The sequence below is a fragment of the Varanus komodoensis genome, unplaced genomic scaffold (genome assembly GCF_004798865.1).
Source record: "Varanus komodoensis strain SLA01 unplaced genomic scaffold, ASM479886v1 scaffold5, whole genome shotgun sequence".
Classification (NCBI taxonomy): Eukaryota; Metazoa; Chordata; class Lepidosauria; order Squamata; family Varanidae; genus Varanus; species Varanus komodoensis.
In genome coordinates this window covers 22040030-22056198 of record NW_025336087.1, presented here as the reverse complement: position 1 = coordinate 22056198, position 16169 = coordinate 22040030, and the positions used below count along the sequence as shown (strand labels likewise).

Sequence of the window (16169 nt, the reverse complement as noted above, 5' to 3'; positions counted from 1 at the left end):
TATTAGATTGCAAAGAAAAACACATTCTTTAAAAAGTGAGCTTAGTGAATACTACTGTAGTAACAAGAGGCAGCAAATGCAAACTTGTTTAATTGATCATGGAAGGGCTTAAGAATACATACTGAGTTGGAACATGATCATTCCTGCAACTTATACACCAGACTTTTAAAAGGCTGCAGCCCAATATATATGTAAAAGAAAGTCATTTCCTGTTCTAGCAAAACAGGCCCACTGTAGTATTTACCACTTCCATGGTGGGAGGCAGAATATCTACAAGCCATAAATGTTATTACTAATGTTGAGGCCAGTGATCCAACTGATGTGGAGCTGGTCTTTGACCATAATAAAGTTTTTATCTTATCATAGCTGATGATCACTATCAGCTAAGGCAAGCCTAACTGGGAAATTTGTTGGCCAAATAAAGGCTGGACATCTGAACTGTCATTGAAATTTGTTGCAGTGTTGCTACAAAGGCTTGTCTCTGTTCTTCTGGGCTACTTTTAAGATCCTCTATGATTTTCTGAAGATAACCTGGGAGGTTCTGAAAGGTTTCAAGCTCTCTAGAATAAAGATCTACAAACCAATGGCCAGAAGAGTTAGTATTAAATTTACAAGAATCAGCTGATACATCAAATGGATCTGAGCAGCCTAACTTTTTAAATGTTACAGAAAGAGGTCTAAATAAGTTATACACAGAACAAAAGTTAAGCAACATTTTGCAAAATAAGGCAGTCCAAATTTCTGTCTGATCACAATCATTGCTTTCGACTTGAGCTTGAAATGCCTCAGCTCTCTCTCCTTCTGACATAGCAACTTCCAAAAGATGATGTTTAGTTGTTTCACACTCTACGAGATCAAGTGGCAGGTTTCCCTCAGAATCTTCCAGCTGCAGCAGTGCTGGTCCTGCATTGAAACAACCATTAAATAGAGGAGGATATAATTGATATGTGGTTAAACCAGTGAGTGTGATTTTGAAATATTTGCAGGTATAGCTGAAACTTTTAAATATGACTTTACTGTGGCACAGATATTTAAATAACTTTGGGTTGGATCCTGATTTAGGTATATGTACTGGGACTTGCATAGAAGGACTTCCCTGCCCTTTCCTTCCTGCAGCAAATTTTCTTGAACTGCTACACAGAGGGTTGGGGGAATCCTACTGAATAATGGAGTGGGGGTGAGCTCCCTGCAAATCAGGCAGTGGCACCTTCAGTCAGCAGAGTTCATCTATAAATGAAAGACGGATCCTGAATGCAAGTGCTCATTAATTAGAATGAAGATGTAAAAGCATTGCCTGTTCCATGGGTAGGCAATTTATGGCTTTTGGGTTGCTTTTGCCCTGCTGCAACTTTCGTTCCTCATCAATACAGCCATATCCTAATTCAGTCATATGCTGAAAGTTCAAGAGCAAAAAACAGTTCTCTTTAAAAATAAATACTTAACAACCACACACAAAATGCAAGTCCTACACCATTTACTCAGCAGTAAGGTCCACTTATTCAGTGGGACTTTCTTCTGAATATACATAAAATATGCACTATAAGCCATCTTGCATTCCTCCCAAGAAGAAAAAGGTGGTATATTAATGTAGTAATAACATTAATTTGACATATTTAACTAAAGCACATTATTAATCCTGATCTCACTAGTGTATCAATTTCTTAAGGAAATCAGTTGATTTTTGTTATAACATGTACCATGTTTCAGAAAATGTACTTTCCCCAAGTGACCAACTTTATCAAGATACACTTCTATAAAATATTTGTTTTTTATTATACAGCACTGATTGTCCTGCCTGCTTTGTTTAGTCTTCTCTCTCTGATTTTAAATGCTTTAATGGATGGTATACCTTAAAAAAAGGTTTTTAAGATGCTAGTGGAAGACCTTTTAAAGACTCTCTCCAGCAACTTCTACCTCAGAAAAAACTGCCTCTCCTCCACTGCAGTCAAGCTTTGAAGAAGCCTTAACTGGAACAATGCGAGCATTTGTGGGGTTTTCTCTCCTTCTCTGCTGCACAGAGAAAGATGAACACTCTCCAATGCTGTCCTGAAATATGTGCAACACAGGCAGGGCATTTGAAAGAAGGGGAGTCTGTATGTATATATTAGAGAGTGTTATCTGGCCCACTCACTTTTGCTTTTAGCTTCACCTATCACTGGAATGTAGCCCCCAAGGGATTCTCAGATATGAACTTCAGAAGTCAGGGTGAAATAGGTCCACTGCTGAACTGCAGTAAAACCATTTTCACAATATTCTTCTTCCTCACTTTGAAGGAAGAGAAATGCCACCAATTACTCCCCTTGGCTATTCACACAGAGGACCTGGTTCATGCTGGAGGCGGTCTCCATATGGGGGTGTAGGGGGAGGTCCTTCTACTCTAGCACAGTGTATCAGAATCTCTCCCCCCACCCACTGCCAAAGATTGCATGTAAGAACCAGGGCTTTGTTTCTGATGTTAGGTAAACGGCACAATTTACTAGATAATGCTAGAAATATATTAACTTTTTTCTCAAAGAATCACAATCAAGTCATTTTATATGTCTGGTCAACACGATCATCTTAGGCCAACAGCTTTTGATATCACAAAGCCAAAACATTCACCGTAGAATAAAGACAATTTGCTTGTTTTCAGTAAGCATATGCAGAGACCAGACAGTGCACCTAGCCACATCCACTACAATCCAAGATTGAAGTCTAGATATACAAGAAACTAATACACTTAGCTAAATACGTCAAGCCACATTTAGCACCATGTATTACCTTGAGGGGTTTTTTTAGGGGAAGGAGGGGATATCAATATTGTATAACTGAGATTATTCAAATGGCCTGCACAACACACTGAAGTGAAATAAATGGTGATTTGGCAATGTGGATATCAGCCTATAGAGTAGCTTCTATAAAGGTAAAATGGAGGCGAAAGTCAGGATGGCATGTGAACTAGGAAAGAGAAAGAGCTGAAGGCTCTCTAAAGGACAGTTAGTTACCAAACATGAGTAATTCTACACTGAATGTGCAACACAGTTCCTGTCAGAGTGCTGTCAAACTGTTTGACAGGCCAAAGCCTGGCACGTGACAGCAAAGATAAGTCTGCACACGCAGCCTGTACATTGCCAGAAGACCTTGATGAATGAAAGTGCAAGTAGATCTTCTCCCCTAGGACAAGGGGATCATCCACTGGCCATTCTTCACCGACACCCAGGAAAAATGCACATCTGTCAGTGTAATGTCACACATTCTATTGAAGGCTTGGACTTGCTGTAATATTGGCTCTTGCATCACTTAGACCGATTGAAGAGAGGCCAGGTATTGGCTTGACATGTCAGTTGCATGGTGCAGTAGATAAATAAAACACCTGGGAGTCAGCATTAAGTTTCAGCACAGCACATTGAGGGAGAGGAGCAAGGAATCTATTGATTATGAAAGGATGTCAACCAGAGACAAAGAAAGTAGCCTTTAGGGGGCAGGAGAAGACTGCAGATGTACAGAGGTCTTTTAAAGCAGACAAAACCAACACAGTGTTTGTGTTTCTTAGTTAAAAAGCTAAGCACAGAACATTTGTTTACTGTATACAACAGAATTGTTGGAACAGCTATACAAATCTGGAAACAAGACAACATGTAAAATTAGACTGACACATACAGTGGAATTAGGACTATTACACAGGATGTTGCATTTTTCAAAGGCTTAATTTTATATATACAGTTTATGTGTCTCGTGTGTGTGCGTGCGCGCACACACTGACATGCATGCGTGCACACACCCCAGAGAGAGGTAACGTGGCAAAAAGGGTGTATATATAATGTTTCCGTTTTAATGTTTAATAAAGCAAAAATGGGAAGTGAAACATTCTAAAATCAGAATTAAGGAAGACATCTAGAAGCAAAGTTACTAGGGAAAAGTTAAGATCATAATGAATTAAAGCAGGATTGGATTGAACTGAAATTAAACAGCATGAAGTGGTTAAGCTGAACAATAGTTCATTGTAAAAATCAGTGTAGAACCAAGATTTTGTGAAAATGGCACGCCTTCTGTATCTACATTTAATACATATTTTAAAAAACTACAATTTAGCAAATATGAAAAGCAGCTAATGTCATGGGTCTACTAAAATAATTTAACTGACAAGATGAATGAGTGTCAATATGGCAAGATATACATCAATATTTATGAAAACCTCTAGCATTCAAAATGACATCCAAAACAGTCTCCAACTTTAACACACTGCAGTTTTTACAGATTTAAATTTCTCAGAGCTTATTTAACATAAATGCACTTACCCCCATGCTGAAGAAGGAGCTCGGCAATCTCTACATGTCCATTTACCAGTGCATCATGCAAGGGAGTTACACCATCCACATGACTGAACAGGTTTACCTCTGGACAACGCTGCAAAATTTCACGGACACACACTGTGCTACCATGGTTACAGGCTTCATGCAAAGGCGTCCAACCAGCATAGTCTGAATTATAAATCAAGCAAAGTTTGGGGGAACAGCAACATTAGTAGCAGGATGTTCATAATACTGTAATTCAGTTGCTTAAAAGGGAAAAGCCCCATGTTCTATCTGGTACTAGTATACAGTAAAGATTTTGTTTTAGTTATGTCTTTATGCTCGTACTTTCAAAATGTAATAACCTGATTAATACTCTCTTAGAGGCAAAGGTTTACTTCAGTGACATTTTGCAGCAAGTGAATATGTTGCTCCCTTTCTGCAAAGCAGAATTTTGTTGTTCTTTTAAAAATTGAAATTTGTACTCAAATTCCCAAGAATAGAATTGAATTTGCATCATTTATTTCTAAAGCTATTCACACTTTTATCCTCATATCTACAAAAGAGTCAGAAATAAGTAGTGTTTAAAATGCTACTGTGCATTAATAGAAAACCCTCACATACAATTAAAATGCAATGAAATGGCTGGTCCAATGAGCTTTAGTCACAAGCTAGTCATAAAACCTTTTCTTGAAGTCACAATCCCTTAACAGAAAAAACAAGGAGTGATGAGAACTTGGCAAACACAGATGTCACAAGTTTTTGGGAGGCTTGGGGTATTTGCCATGGAAAATAAACTACTTACCTTTAACATTAATATCCATTCCTGGAAGAGACAGAAGAGGAATCAGTTTCTTCACATTGTTGCCTTTGCAAGCAATATGCAGGGCGGTCTCTCCTAGCATACAAAATTAATACATTATACCAGTTAAAGCAAAATGCCCTTGAAGACAATAAAACAATAGCAGATCAGACTACATGCCAAATAAATCAATAATAAATTGTCTTTTTCCTGTTTAAACATGGTTTTAAAAAATTAAAAAACACACAGAGCTTCTGTTCCAACAGAGATCCAGCAGTGAAACTGCACTGCGAAAGGGTTAACACAGGAATTATCTCCCCCCTCCTACACACTACCCGCCCGTTTAAAGCTATAAAAGCTTCAGTCACATTATAAAAGCACCAAATGATCACAGAACACCAAAAATGCTTGGTTTTGAAGCAATAAAAGTTTAGAGTGCGGTTGCCCTCCCTTAAATTTATTCATGAACCTACATTAAGTGTATGGTTCTTTTTACACAGCGTTTGTAGCTTAATTCAAATGAATGTTTCTGGCTAAGCACGAGTGCCTCTACACACTCAAGTATAATTCAGAACTTCAAATCCGTTAACAGATGGTTTGCTGTTTTTCAATAGGCTGTCTGGCTTGCCTACAGTACCAGAGAGAGAGAAAGGGGAGTGGGTATGGATAAGGGAAAGAGAGATTAAAAAGAATGAAGCAGTCTTAAGAAGAGGGAACACAGTCTCATTTAGTGCTAGAAAAGAGGCAACCAAACAGTGAAGACTAAACTGCAGTTTACAGGTAGTGCCCCAATTAATTCAAGGTATGAAATTCTGGAATTTCTTATCCATAATATTTAGTCAGCTGAACAAGAGCTCATGGAAAATGTGATCTGAAGTGAATAATGAAACAAGCCCTAAAACATGAGAAAGCAGATTCCGGCAACCCCCAGCATTTGTACAATGGGTCTAAGTCAACATAAATGGTGCAGAATCCTTCATCCAAAAGTGAATTCCAAATGGCTGAATAGCCACCCTAAGCCACTTCAGTCATGCTATATTTACCCATAGCAAGCATTTGTCTTTTGCAAGAAGCTATATAGCTACTTATTTAGTGAAAGCTTTTCAACTGTCTTTACTCAGTTTTACATCAGACAGTAATTATGGAAGAGTTTTTATTACTTCTATACTAGCATATTACAGGGTTAAAGTGAGAATAACTTGAACATCAGGTTTTTTGTTATAATTAGTGAGAATTTAGTATAAAATTAAAATCTAAGCAAAGTGTGTATTTAAGTATCTTTTTTCTTTAATGGTAATGGACATGTAATTTCGAATACAGTTCTCAGAAGGACAGTCATTTAACTGCAGATAATCTTAAATGTCACAGAATATTTTATACCTTAGAATAAAATTTACACTAAAAAGTATTCCTGGCAAGTTATTTAACATAAGTACTGACTTGTACAAGTGCATTGTATTATATTTATGCTTCAAGTGGAACCTGGCTAAATTACTACACTATTATTTTAACCTTTGGTGATTGGATTCCAGTGTAGTTAAGTTTAAGAGCCAAACGCATTTCACAGCCTGGGCTCAATGCCTAGAAGAAAACAGTCCATATGCTTAATAAGGCTACATAACACAGCATACACTTCAGTCTTTGTTCAGAAAACGTCTAGGGCTGAAAGAGATGAAGCCTGAATTAGACTTTCAAATCAGAAGACGATGCTGATCCTTCCTAAGCACAGGTTGAGGTGGATTAGTGAAGTAAGGCAGTCATGACTGGAATGGACTCATTTAGGATGCACCCTCAATTTCCAACTTGGTGTGTGGGTCTGAAGGAGTGTGTATGTGAGGACGGGGAGGGAAAGGGGAGGGATGCCTGAACAAAAAGCTTTATTCTGTCTCCTACAGGATTATTTCCCTTACTAAAAAAAGAAAAGAGAAAAGGACATTATGTAACATGTAAGTGCAAAGACGTGATGCTTGACTTATACAGTTCTAAGATACTACTCTGCCTTCTATAAGGCCAGTTGTGAAACTATTAATAGCAAAACTGTGAAGTAGTATAACTTAGGAACTCAAAATACCTTTAAGATTAACCTTGTGCAAGTTCGTCTGTTTAGCTGTTGAAAGGCAGTTTTCTGTACTTCCAGCTTTGTTTCCAGATTTCTTTGGAACATGAACAGAGTTTTCAGTGGTTTGTATACTGAAACAAACAATGAAAAAAGTGTATTAAGATGAATGAATTATTTGACTTTAAAATGACTGCAGGAGGATGTAGTAATAAGTGTACACACAGACAGATAATTTCTATGTGTTCGGATTTTGAAATTTGAGTTTTGAAACGTTCACTACAGTATGTACCTATAATAAATGTAGCAATCATTCAATATACAGGGTTTAAGCTGTTTTTAAAAATGTAATTCCATGAATAGATCCATTTCTCCTGGGAAGCAATTTACATTAATAGTGGAAAAGTATGTGCAGTCTACATATAGAGAAAAGAAAGGAGAAAACACACACACACACCCTACCCAGATGTATTATAGGATTAAAACAGAGCTTTCTGCCAGTCACAGTAATTTGCAGACAACAACACAGGTCACATAAAGTTCAAGAAATGTGTCAGGTCAGAAGCTGTCCCCCAAAGCAGAATAAAACCGGTGATGTTATAGGTATTACTTACGGTACATCAGGCAGCACTTTGGCTTGGTTCTGCTTATCACCATTTAGAATCAGTAATGCCCTCTGAGACTCAGGGCAAGGCCACTGCCCTATTTTCTTTTTCTTTGCTTTCTGTAGCTTCCCTGTCTCACGCATCCCTACTTGTAAAGCAGGCAGATAGGAACAAACCTGTTGCAGGAGTGACACTTTAGTCTGACTATGTTTAAAAATATTAGGACATGTCTGTTTATTACAACCACTACTGGCTTCCTCCACAGGTTGATTGGCTATGTATTTATTTATTTATATTTAAAGTAGTACAGCCTCCCTAGCTTTCATAGTACCATACCTTGTGGTTTATGAGGTGGTGTGTGTGTGAAAATATCCTTTGGCCAATATACTTTCTTACATATAGCATGTAGCGTTAGGGTGTTCAGTTAAAAGCTGCTCACACTGTTGAAGCAGAAAAGCAAAGAGCTAGAAGCAGAACATTGCCAAGAGCGGCTCAGAAAGCAGAGGATGTTCATACAGTTCTGACGTTCACTGGCTGTGACAACCATTGCCTATGGTGTGGCTTCCAGTTAGCTCTCACCCTGCCTGAGGAAGTGCAACCAGGCCACTGGTTAACATTCCCCACTTTGCTGCTCCATCAACTAAGATGACAGCTTAGTATTCAAACTCCATTTGTCCACATAAAAGATTGTATACAACAGAGTTCTTCCATTCATAGAAGGATCCAGCAGACCCTTCTGTGAATGGACCAGGTGATTTTGACTGATGTCTGCTTAGCTCTACAGTTTCCCAAGCTTCTCCCATCTGTTTCAGGAAGGACTCTTTGGAAGGATATGGAAGTAGTGTGGGGGAACTGTAGAAAAGGAGAATTTGCAAATATATATATATTCTGTTAATGGAAAGGCATGACTGGCTACAACCCATATACAGGAGAAAGGAGAGTGAAAGAAAACCTCTCCTTTTTCCAAGTGGGACCTTCCAGTGGGGATCTTGTTGGACCAGGTCCCTTTCACTCAAACAGCTAAAGTACTCAATTTGTTAGGCTGGGAAAAGAAGTGCAACGGCACCTTCTTCTGTCATCCTATGGTCTACCAAGGAAGGCTGGAAATTCGAACAGGTCAAGGATTGTTCTACTAGGAACTCCTTCTCACATATGCTGGCTTTTATTTATTTGGGAGGAGTGGGATGGCAAACCAATTGTAGTTTTGGGGAGCAAATTATGAATTGTAAGAGTTCTGTCAGGAGTGCTAGTAAGTCATCTAAAGTAGCATCCACATAATGGAATGGGGAAAATATACTGATGAATGGAATGGTGGGGAATACATTACTGTACAGCTGAATGGAGCTTCATATGTCACAGGGGGACTAGGATCATAAGATAAAAACATTTGTCATTGGGCAAATGTGCATGAGAGTTAGAGATACTGGGACAGGTCTAAAGTTGCACAAATGAAAGGACTTATGATTGAAGCAAGTTCTCCCTTTTCTACTCGAGCAAGCTGCCCTCTCCATTCTACTGGTTATTTTCTCCTCCAGCAGCAGTCCCTAGCACTACAGTCTATGATGTTCATGAGGGTATTTTTTCAGGGACATTAAGGATTTCAGACTTTTCCCCTCATGCAATTTTGGGCCCAACTCATTGTTTGGAAGGAGAGTCATGAAACGTAGGGGAGTTAGGGGAGTTAGGAGTAGGAGTCATCATGAAACTGACTAGTAAGCAGAAGGAGAGGTGAAGGAGAGATTGGGTTGAAGGGAAAAATGAAAGGAGAGGCCAGGAATCAAGGAGGGATGAAGTCAGAGAAATGTTCAGGGAGAAATATGACATAGAAACTTAGAGCCTGGTGGAAAGTCCTGTCAGCAAACAAAATTGAGAAAAGTTCTAGTTACAATGCTTGAAGTAAAGGATTAATTTTCTGTACTGATCTAAAATAAACAGTCTCAAAGTTTGGGCTCCAAGTCCCTAGCGTAAAATATTTCTTGAATGTGTGTTGTTGTAAACCATCCAGAGACCACTTTGGCTATTGGGTGGTACAGGAATAGAATTAATCGTGATCATCTGGAGACATACTTAGGATGGTAAGGTTTCCACTCCACAGTCTGTCAGGGTTCAGATATCACTGAGTGCATGATCAGGGAAGGAAAAGAAGCCACGGGGCCACAGCCTTCCAGCGCATGCCAGTCATGCATTGCTTCATTTCCACAATTAGCTTCACTAGATATGGGCCAGCATGTTGTCCAAACACAGCAATGGGAGCTGCTTCCAAAGCACAGTGGAACTCCAGAACAAGCTATGCATGCATGAACCTTCCGTGTCAGTTTTTGACATGGCAAATCACACTTGACAAAGCTGTGCATAATTATGGAAATAAGGTGGTGCATAACTGGCTTACCACAGCAGCACCTTTTCCTTCCCCATTTGCACAAACCTGGCCACTGCTCTGTTTGTGATGAAATACTGAATAGTGGAGCCCGGTCTCTGTTAATTAGAAGGAAACATACTGCGCAACATAGATACAATACCATTATGATTAAAATAACAAGGGGAAATAAACTGCTAGGGGGTACAAAAATCCAGGAACAAAGTGAAGAAATCTGGCCAAGCAGTCTTCCAAAAGTGCTCCCCAGAACCATGTCAGCTGTCTACCTACTATTTAAAAATTGGTCTAATCTGTGATAACCAAGGTCCATGAGTTAATATCCTAGTTTGCTGGAATTTCTTAAAGTACAAAGGCACAAGACAGTGGTGAGGAAAAAATGCGTATGTGGCTCATCACAGGTCTAAACCTGTATTTACTGGACAATGATCATGACATCTGAATTGGACCAGAGTATTTTTACATTTAGAATAAGCTTAAATAGTGCAAACTACACCTACCATTTTTTGAAGTGAGAGTGGTTCAGAAGAAATAATAGTGATGGTATGGAAATTTAATTTAAAGACTGCTTCTGCAACAAACATTTCAAGCCACTGAGATGGAATGGAAGAAATGAACATTTTTAATTGCTCTGGTGAAAAATCTGAAGGGAGAAATGAAAACCGTAAGGAAACAATACAGAAACAAAGCTAATGGCCATATTACCGCTACATTTCTATTTTCTTTATCACTATTTCTAAATTCGGATTACTAAGTCAGAGAAAACATAGTATACAATGGTTAAGAGGGATGGCTTCTGTGATACTGCTAAGAGTATCAGAGGCTGTCAACAGCTACAATTAAGCCACCAAACTCTAATGTGCATGAAAATGTCTTAAATATATTTTATTATAGTGTATCTATATCTATCATACATGGCATACGCTCTACGTATAAAGTGACTGAGGACTAATGGGTAATCAACTCTACCACAAATTCAGTAACTTCATCACACACATAATATCTGAATGAAAAGCACTAACATCTAATTTTCCTGGATAGGAACATGTAGGATCTTCAAAGACAAAAAGACTGATAAAATCCTGGATTTTATGCCATGTGCTGCTTCAGACTAGGCAAAGTTAGTTAAACTTTTTGATCCACATACATGCATTTTTCCTCCCAAAGGACCATCAACTGCTTTATAGTTGTTTGCTTTTTTAGGGAAACCTTTGCCCTCATTTTGTTTTATCAATTTTTCAATGCTGAATACTGAAAATATAACGTAAATGCCTCTAAACAGAGTTCATTAGAAAAAAATGTTCACATAAGCTTTTAAAGGGGAAAATGATACTTCAGAGAAGTTACAATACAAAAAGAAATTTCAAAGTATGCATTAAGAAAGAAAATTGATTCTGCAAACAATTTGCAGATTCTTGGTTTTACATTTTAGCCATTTGAATCTAATATAAATGATATACAGTAGTCTGTTTAATTGGGTTATATAATTAGCCAGCCCAATATTAGCCTTACATAAATGTTCTTTCAACATGGACTGTACATGTGAGCAGTTCTACACTGCCACTTGTAAAAAACAGGCAGACTATAAAGGATATCACTGATGTAGCTTTGGGCTGAAGAAATACTTAGGTAGGACAACAGTGAGAAAATCAATTTCAAGGGCAGTATATAGGATTGCATTTTTTTAAAGAGCTGTACCCAACTGTCAGATTTCCTTTCAAACTGGCACTCAAGGGCAGGTATGAGATTACTACTCCGGGAGCATTACTACAAAGCAGTATTTACATTTGGGATATTACCTGGTCTTTGTAGCAGCTATAAGATAGTAAATATATAGAGTTGTGACTTTTTCTTTCTCATTGACAGAGACACCATCTAATGGAATACCACATACATTCCCTGGCTAAGGCAAGAGTGGACCAGGAGAATAACTAATATTTTTAAAACATCTGGCTATTAGAATTTACCTTATGCTTAGGTAATTGTTTATTCACTTATTTGGTTCAGGTTGAAAGGTTTGCAAGAACAATTGTCTGAGGGAAAGCTGAAATTTCCTTAAGCCCCATTCTGTACTGTTCATTAAAAATGAGCATAACCAGTTGTGCAAATTACAATATAAAAGAAGACTGACTTGCCAGGTACTTAAGGCACAGGATGGAGGGGAGTAGGTGTGAGTGAATAATAAGGACAACCAAATATGGAGATAAAACTGGCAAAAGGGGAGGAAAAGGGTAAGGGACAAACAGTTACAGAAGAGGAAGACTACTTCATATAGTGATTTAAAATAATTATTTTAATTATTAGAATCAGATTATTATTATAATATAATAAATCATCATCATATGTTTAACAAAGGGTTTGATTCAGTCTTCTCAAGCTGCTCATGTAATGGTTACAACTGGCAGAATGAGACTTGCACATCCTCTCCTCATCTCTGATGAACCCTCCAAATCTATGCCAGAAAATCAGAGGACCCTCCAGAAGAGATGGGGAGCTTCAATGGAGGACATGAAAGAGAGCATGGTGCTAATGCCTGACGTTTATACAAATTTAAGTAATAAATAATGGAAAGTCTAAATCTGCTAGCAATATTCAATCTCTGAGCACAGTGAAGAAGTTATATCCAACCTGATTTTTAGTTTGGATATGGAGACTGCTAAGTTTTACAATTAAATAGTGTTTATAATTTATTCATTATGCGTAAGTAAGATAAAATCGCTTACCATCACATGAAATGGCAATATAGGATGCAAGATCATCAGCTACAGGATGCACTGTGTTCCTGTCAATTATGAACCCGGAAATAATCCAATACTCTACCACAGCTCCCAAAATTCCACTGAGTAGCTCAGCCACTTCATTCTTGAAAGCCTAGAAGAGACCATTATCTCTGTACTGCCATACTGTTTCTTAGTACAAAACTATGACTCTTCATGGCAGTCCTCATCAATCTGAAGATTTATAACAACTAAACTCCTCCTTGAGCTCTTACCTGCCTGTTCAGTGCCACACTCATCAGGAAATACCCTTCCAGTGATGTCTGAGATTTTGGTGGGCCAGAGCATGATGGCTCAGAACTCCCTGTAAGTTTTGGCACCTACTGAAAACATGCTTGTTCCAACAAACTTTTCTTAAAAAATGATCTTACTGTCATAAAGAACTATGCAATGGTTTTAAACTTTATCACTTATATGAGAATTTTTTTCTACATTTTGGAAGAATTCTATATTTTAAACAAATCTCAACCCTTGATTTCCTCATCCCATTAAGATAACATTAGATTCTCTAATACTAATATAATAATTAACCAAAGTTAGGACCAGAAGCAGAACAGCAGTTCTCCTTCAAGGGAAGAGTACTAACTGTGCTACCTCTGCAATTGGCCTAAGACACTTGAAGTTCCCATATTTTATATTAAGATATATAAATTTGTGCATGAAAATAAAACATGCTTATTACAAAATACAGTTATGGAACTTCATTAATAGGGTCCTTAGGAGAGAAAGCAACAAACGCAAACACATCGTTTGGCCTTATTATTCTCTGCATTGGGTAAATGACTCACATTATTTGCCTTGTACTTTTCTCTGTAAGAAATGATGACCCAGTCAACAAGAATATTTATCTGTTTGGTGAAAAACACTGTTTCAGTTCCTAACCAGAAGGTCTTCAGAAGAACAGTCTGTGGCAGTATTTCCAAATGTTGTAAATCCATTCCTTCATAAAGACTGGAAGAGAAAGTTCCTAAATAACTGTTGTTATTTTATTACAGAAATCAGTTTAAGACCATAAAACTTATGTCATATTCATTTAGCTGATTTAAAAAATTACAAATCAATCCTATTATATCCAGTCTACAAGAAAATGATGATTAAAGCCACATTTGACTTCCATAAACCTAAAAAGCAGCCTACCATCTTGTTATGTGCTGAAAGCTCCTTTAAAGAAAAAGTCAAAAGGAAAATGAGTTTGCCATTCTGTTACCTGGGATGAGGATCTGTAACTGTAGAAATTTAACTGGTAACACACTAAAACATCAACTCAAGCTAAAAAAATAAAAGCATCAAAACTGTATATTGTAACAGTTCATTTCTTAACATTGTTCTCCCTGGAACTGTTTTTGGGCTTAAACTCTTTTGATTCTCTTTCTACATAGGTTTGCATGGAAATTTACACAGTTTTTGTACATGCTCTATCCCCCTGGTCCGACTAACTACATTGCCAAGCTTAGAAAAGTGTTATAACTGGCCCACAACTTTGTTTGGGATGACTTTGTAAATTTGTATAAAGATCTTGAAAGAATGGATTTCTAACTGCATACTACATATGCTATTTTTACAATGAGAGGTAAGTTTTCAGATAGAAAAATTTAAAACAAAACACCCAATCAAACAAAAACCATACATATAGCACATACAGAAAAAAGTGAGATAAGCAAGACATGAAAACAAGACACCAGGTGCTGTTCCAGATGGACTGTTCACTCACCAAAACCAGGCTGAGTATCACTAATGGCATTGAGGAAAGGTTTCAAGGGAGTGTGGGAGGCAGGTAAAGGTGTTAGGCACCTTCTCCAGTTCTAGCTGGACTATTCCTTTCTGTCACAAGGCCTTCTAGGAGAGATCCTGATGGCTTATTATATGTTTGTTGTGTTCACTGTGGTTTGATGTTGCTTGTTTTTTGGTGTTACTTGTAAGTTGCCTTGGATATCGCATCAAAAGGTTAAGATATACAAACTTGTATTGCATAAATTAAGAGGTTACATGATTTAGCCCTCTTACTACTCCAGTGCAGCTTCCATAAATTGACAGTATACTTTAGCATAATATGAGCACTGTGCATATTAAGCAAAAAACTTAATCTGGTACAGATTAAAAAAAAAGAATGGGAAATGAAGTTAAAGAGAAACACACTTATGTTTTAAAAAGTAAACACCTAATGTGTGAAAGTGAAAATTCAAAAATATTAAAGATCTTATCTTCATATAATAAAAGTGCAGGGAAAGTAATAGATGAGAAATGCTTAGCAAACACATTTCACTATAGCACAGCCTACTTTGGAGAAACGGCATTTTCCCCATAAAAATATAGGCACGGTCTACAATGCAACAGGATTTTAAAGGTTTTAATTGAAACACACCTTCTTGTTAATGCCAGCACTTCAGCTTGGAACAAATTCATGATAAACATTAGCAGGTCTTTGTGAAAGGTTCTCTCCTCATTTGCAATTTCTGGAACAGGGACTGAATGACAAATATTATCGTAGAAAAGGCAGGATCTGGGGGGACCACAAATAATATTCAAGGTTCAGTTGATCTGGCAAATAAGGTCATTTTTTGGTGCTTCTTTCTATTTCACATGAACATACATATGCACTTTCATACACCATTCCCCGTAAGGCATGCACCTGCATGTGTTTATGTACATTTCCAGCTGGATGGACAACTGTGTATACAAACACAATTCACATGACTCTTCAGCCTGGTCCAGAGCTGTGTTTATGATGCCTGGAAAAGAATTACTGAATTCTGCTGATTACCCTCTTTTGGAAAGGAGAATTAGGGAAATGATTCATTATTCCCTCCTCTCTGCCAAACAGATGAGCGATTTGATTCCAACTTTTTACACCAGCCTGTATGTGCACAGCTGCTCTAAACTGAAATACCTGAGATCTGAAGACATTTCCCCTATTTAAATTAAGAACTACTTTAAATTCAGGAACCCCCAAATAGTGATAAAACAAAGAAACCATCAGCCATGTACAACCACTACAAGTTCTTCAGCTGAATCCAGAACATCCACTATCACCTACAGCAGCTGCATAGCAACTGGCATTCACAGTGGCACACTCCCTCTGTGCATGAAGACCTCAGGCAGTCATTCAGAGTGTTATCCTGCATGAATATGACTGTGCTTCTTTTCAATCTAAGCAAGCAGCCCCCTACACACCGCACGGCACAAAATTCCACCAACTGTGTCTTGTGGGAAGATGTTGTTCATTTTATCTGTCCTAAATCTATTTTCCCATCAATGTCATTGACTTGGTTTGGACATAATAAGCC

At 37.8% G+C, this 16169-nt stretch overlaps 1 protein-coding gene across 2 annotated transcripts in view; it reads right to left on the bottom strand.

The window, feature by feature from the left end:
- SLF1 (SMC5-SMC6 complex localization factor 1) overlaps positions 1 to 16169 on the bottom strand; it is a 39116-nt gene continuing 22947 nt past the window's right edge. For both annotated transcript variants that reach the window (XM_044445747.1, XM_044445749.1), the window contains exons 10-18: positions 15248 to 15385; positions 13674 to 13836; positions 12832 to 12979; positions 10609 to 10751; positions 7744 to 7910; positions 7145 to 7263; positions 5077 to 5169; positions 4278 to 4460; positions 1 to 903 (exon numbers count right to left, since the gene is read on the bottom strand). In XM_044445747.1, coding sequence (XP_044301682.1) covers positions 395 to 903; positions 4278 to 4460; positions 5077 to 5169; positions 7145 to 7263; positions 7744 to 7910; positions 10609 to 10751; positions 12832 to 12979; positions 13674 to 13836; positions 15248 to 15385 — 1663 coding nt within the window. In that variant the 3' untranslated portion in view covers positions 1 to 394. The remainder of the gene's footprint in view (positions 904 to 4277; positions 4461 to 5076; positions 5170 to 7144; positions 7264 to 7743; positions 7911 to 10608; positions 10752 to 12831; positions 12980 to 13673; positions 13837 to 15247; positions 15386 to 16169) is intronic.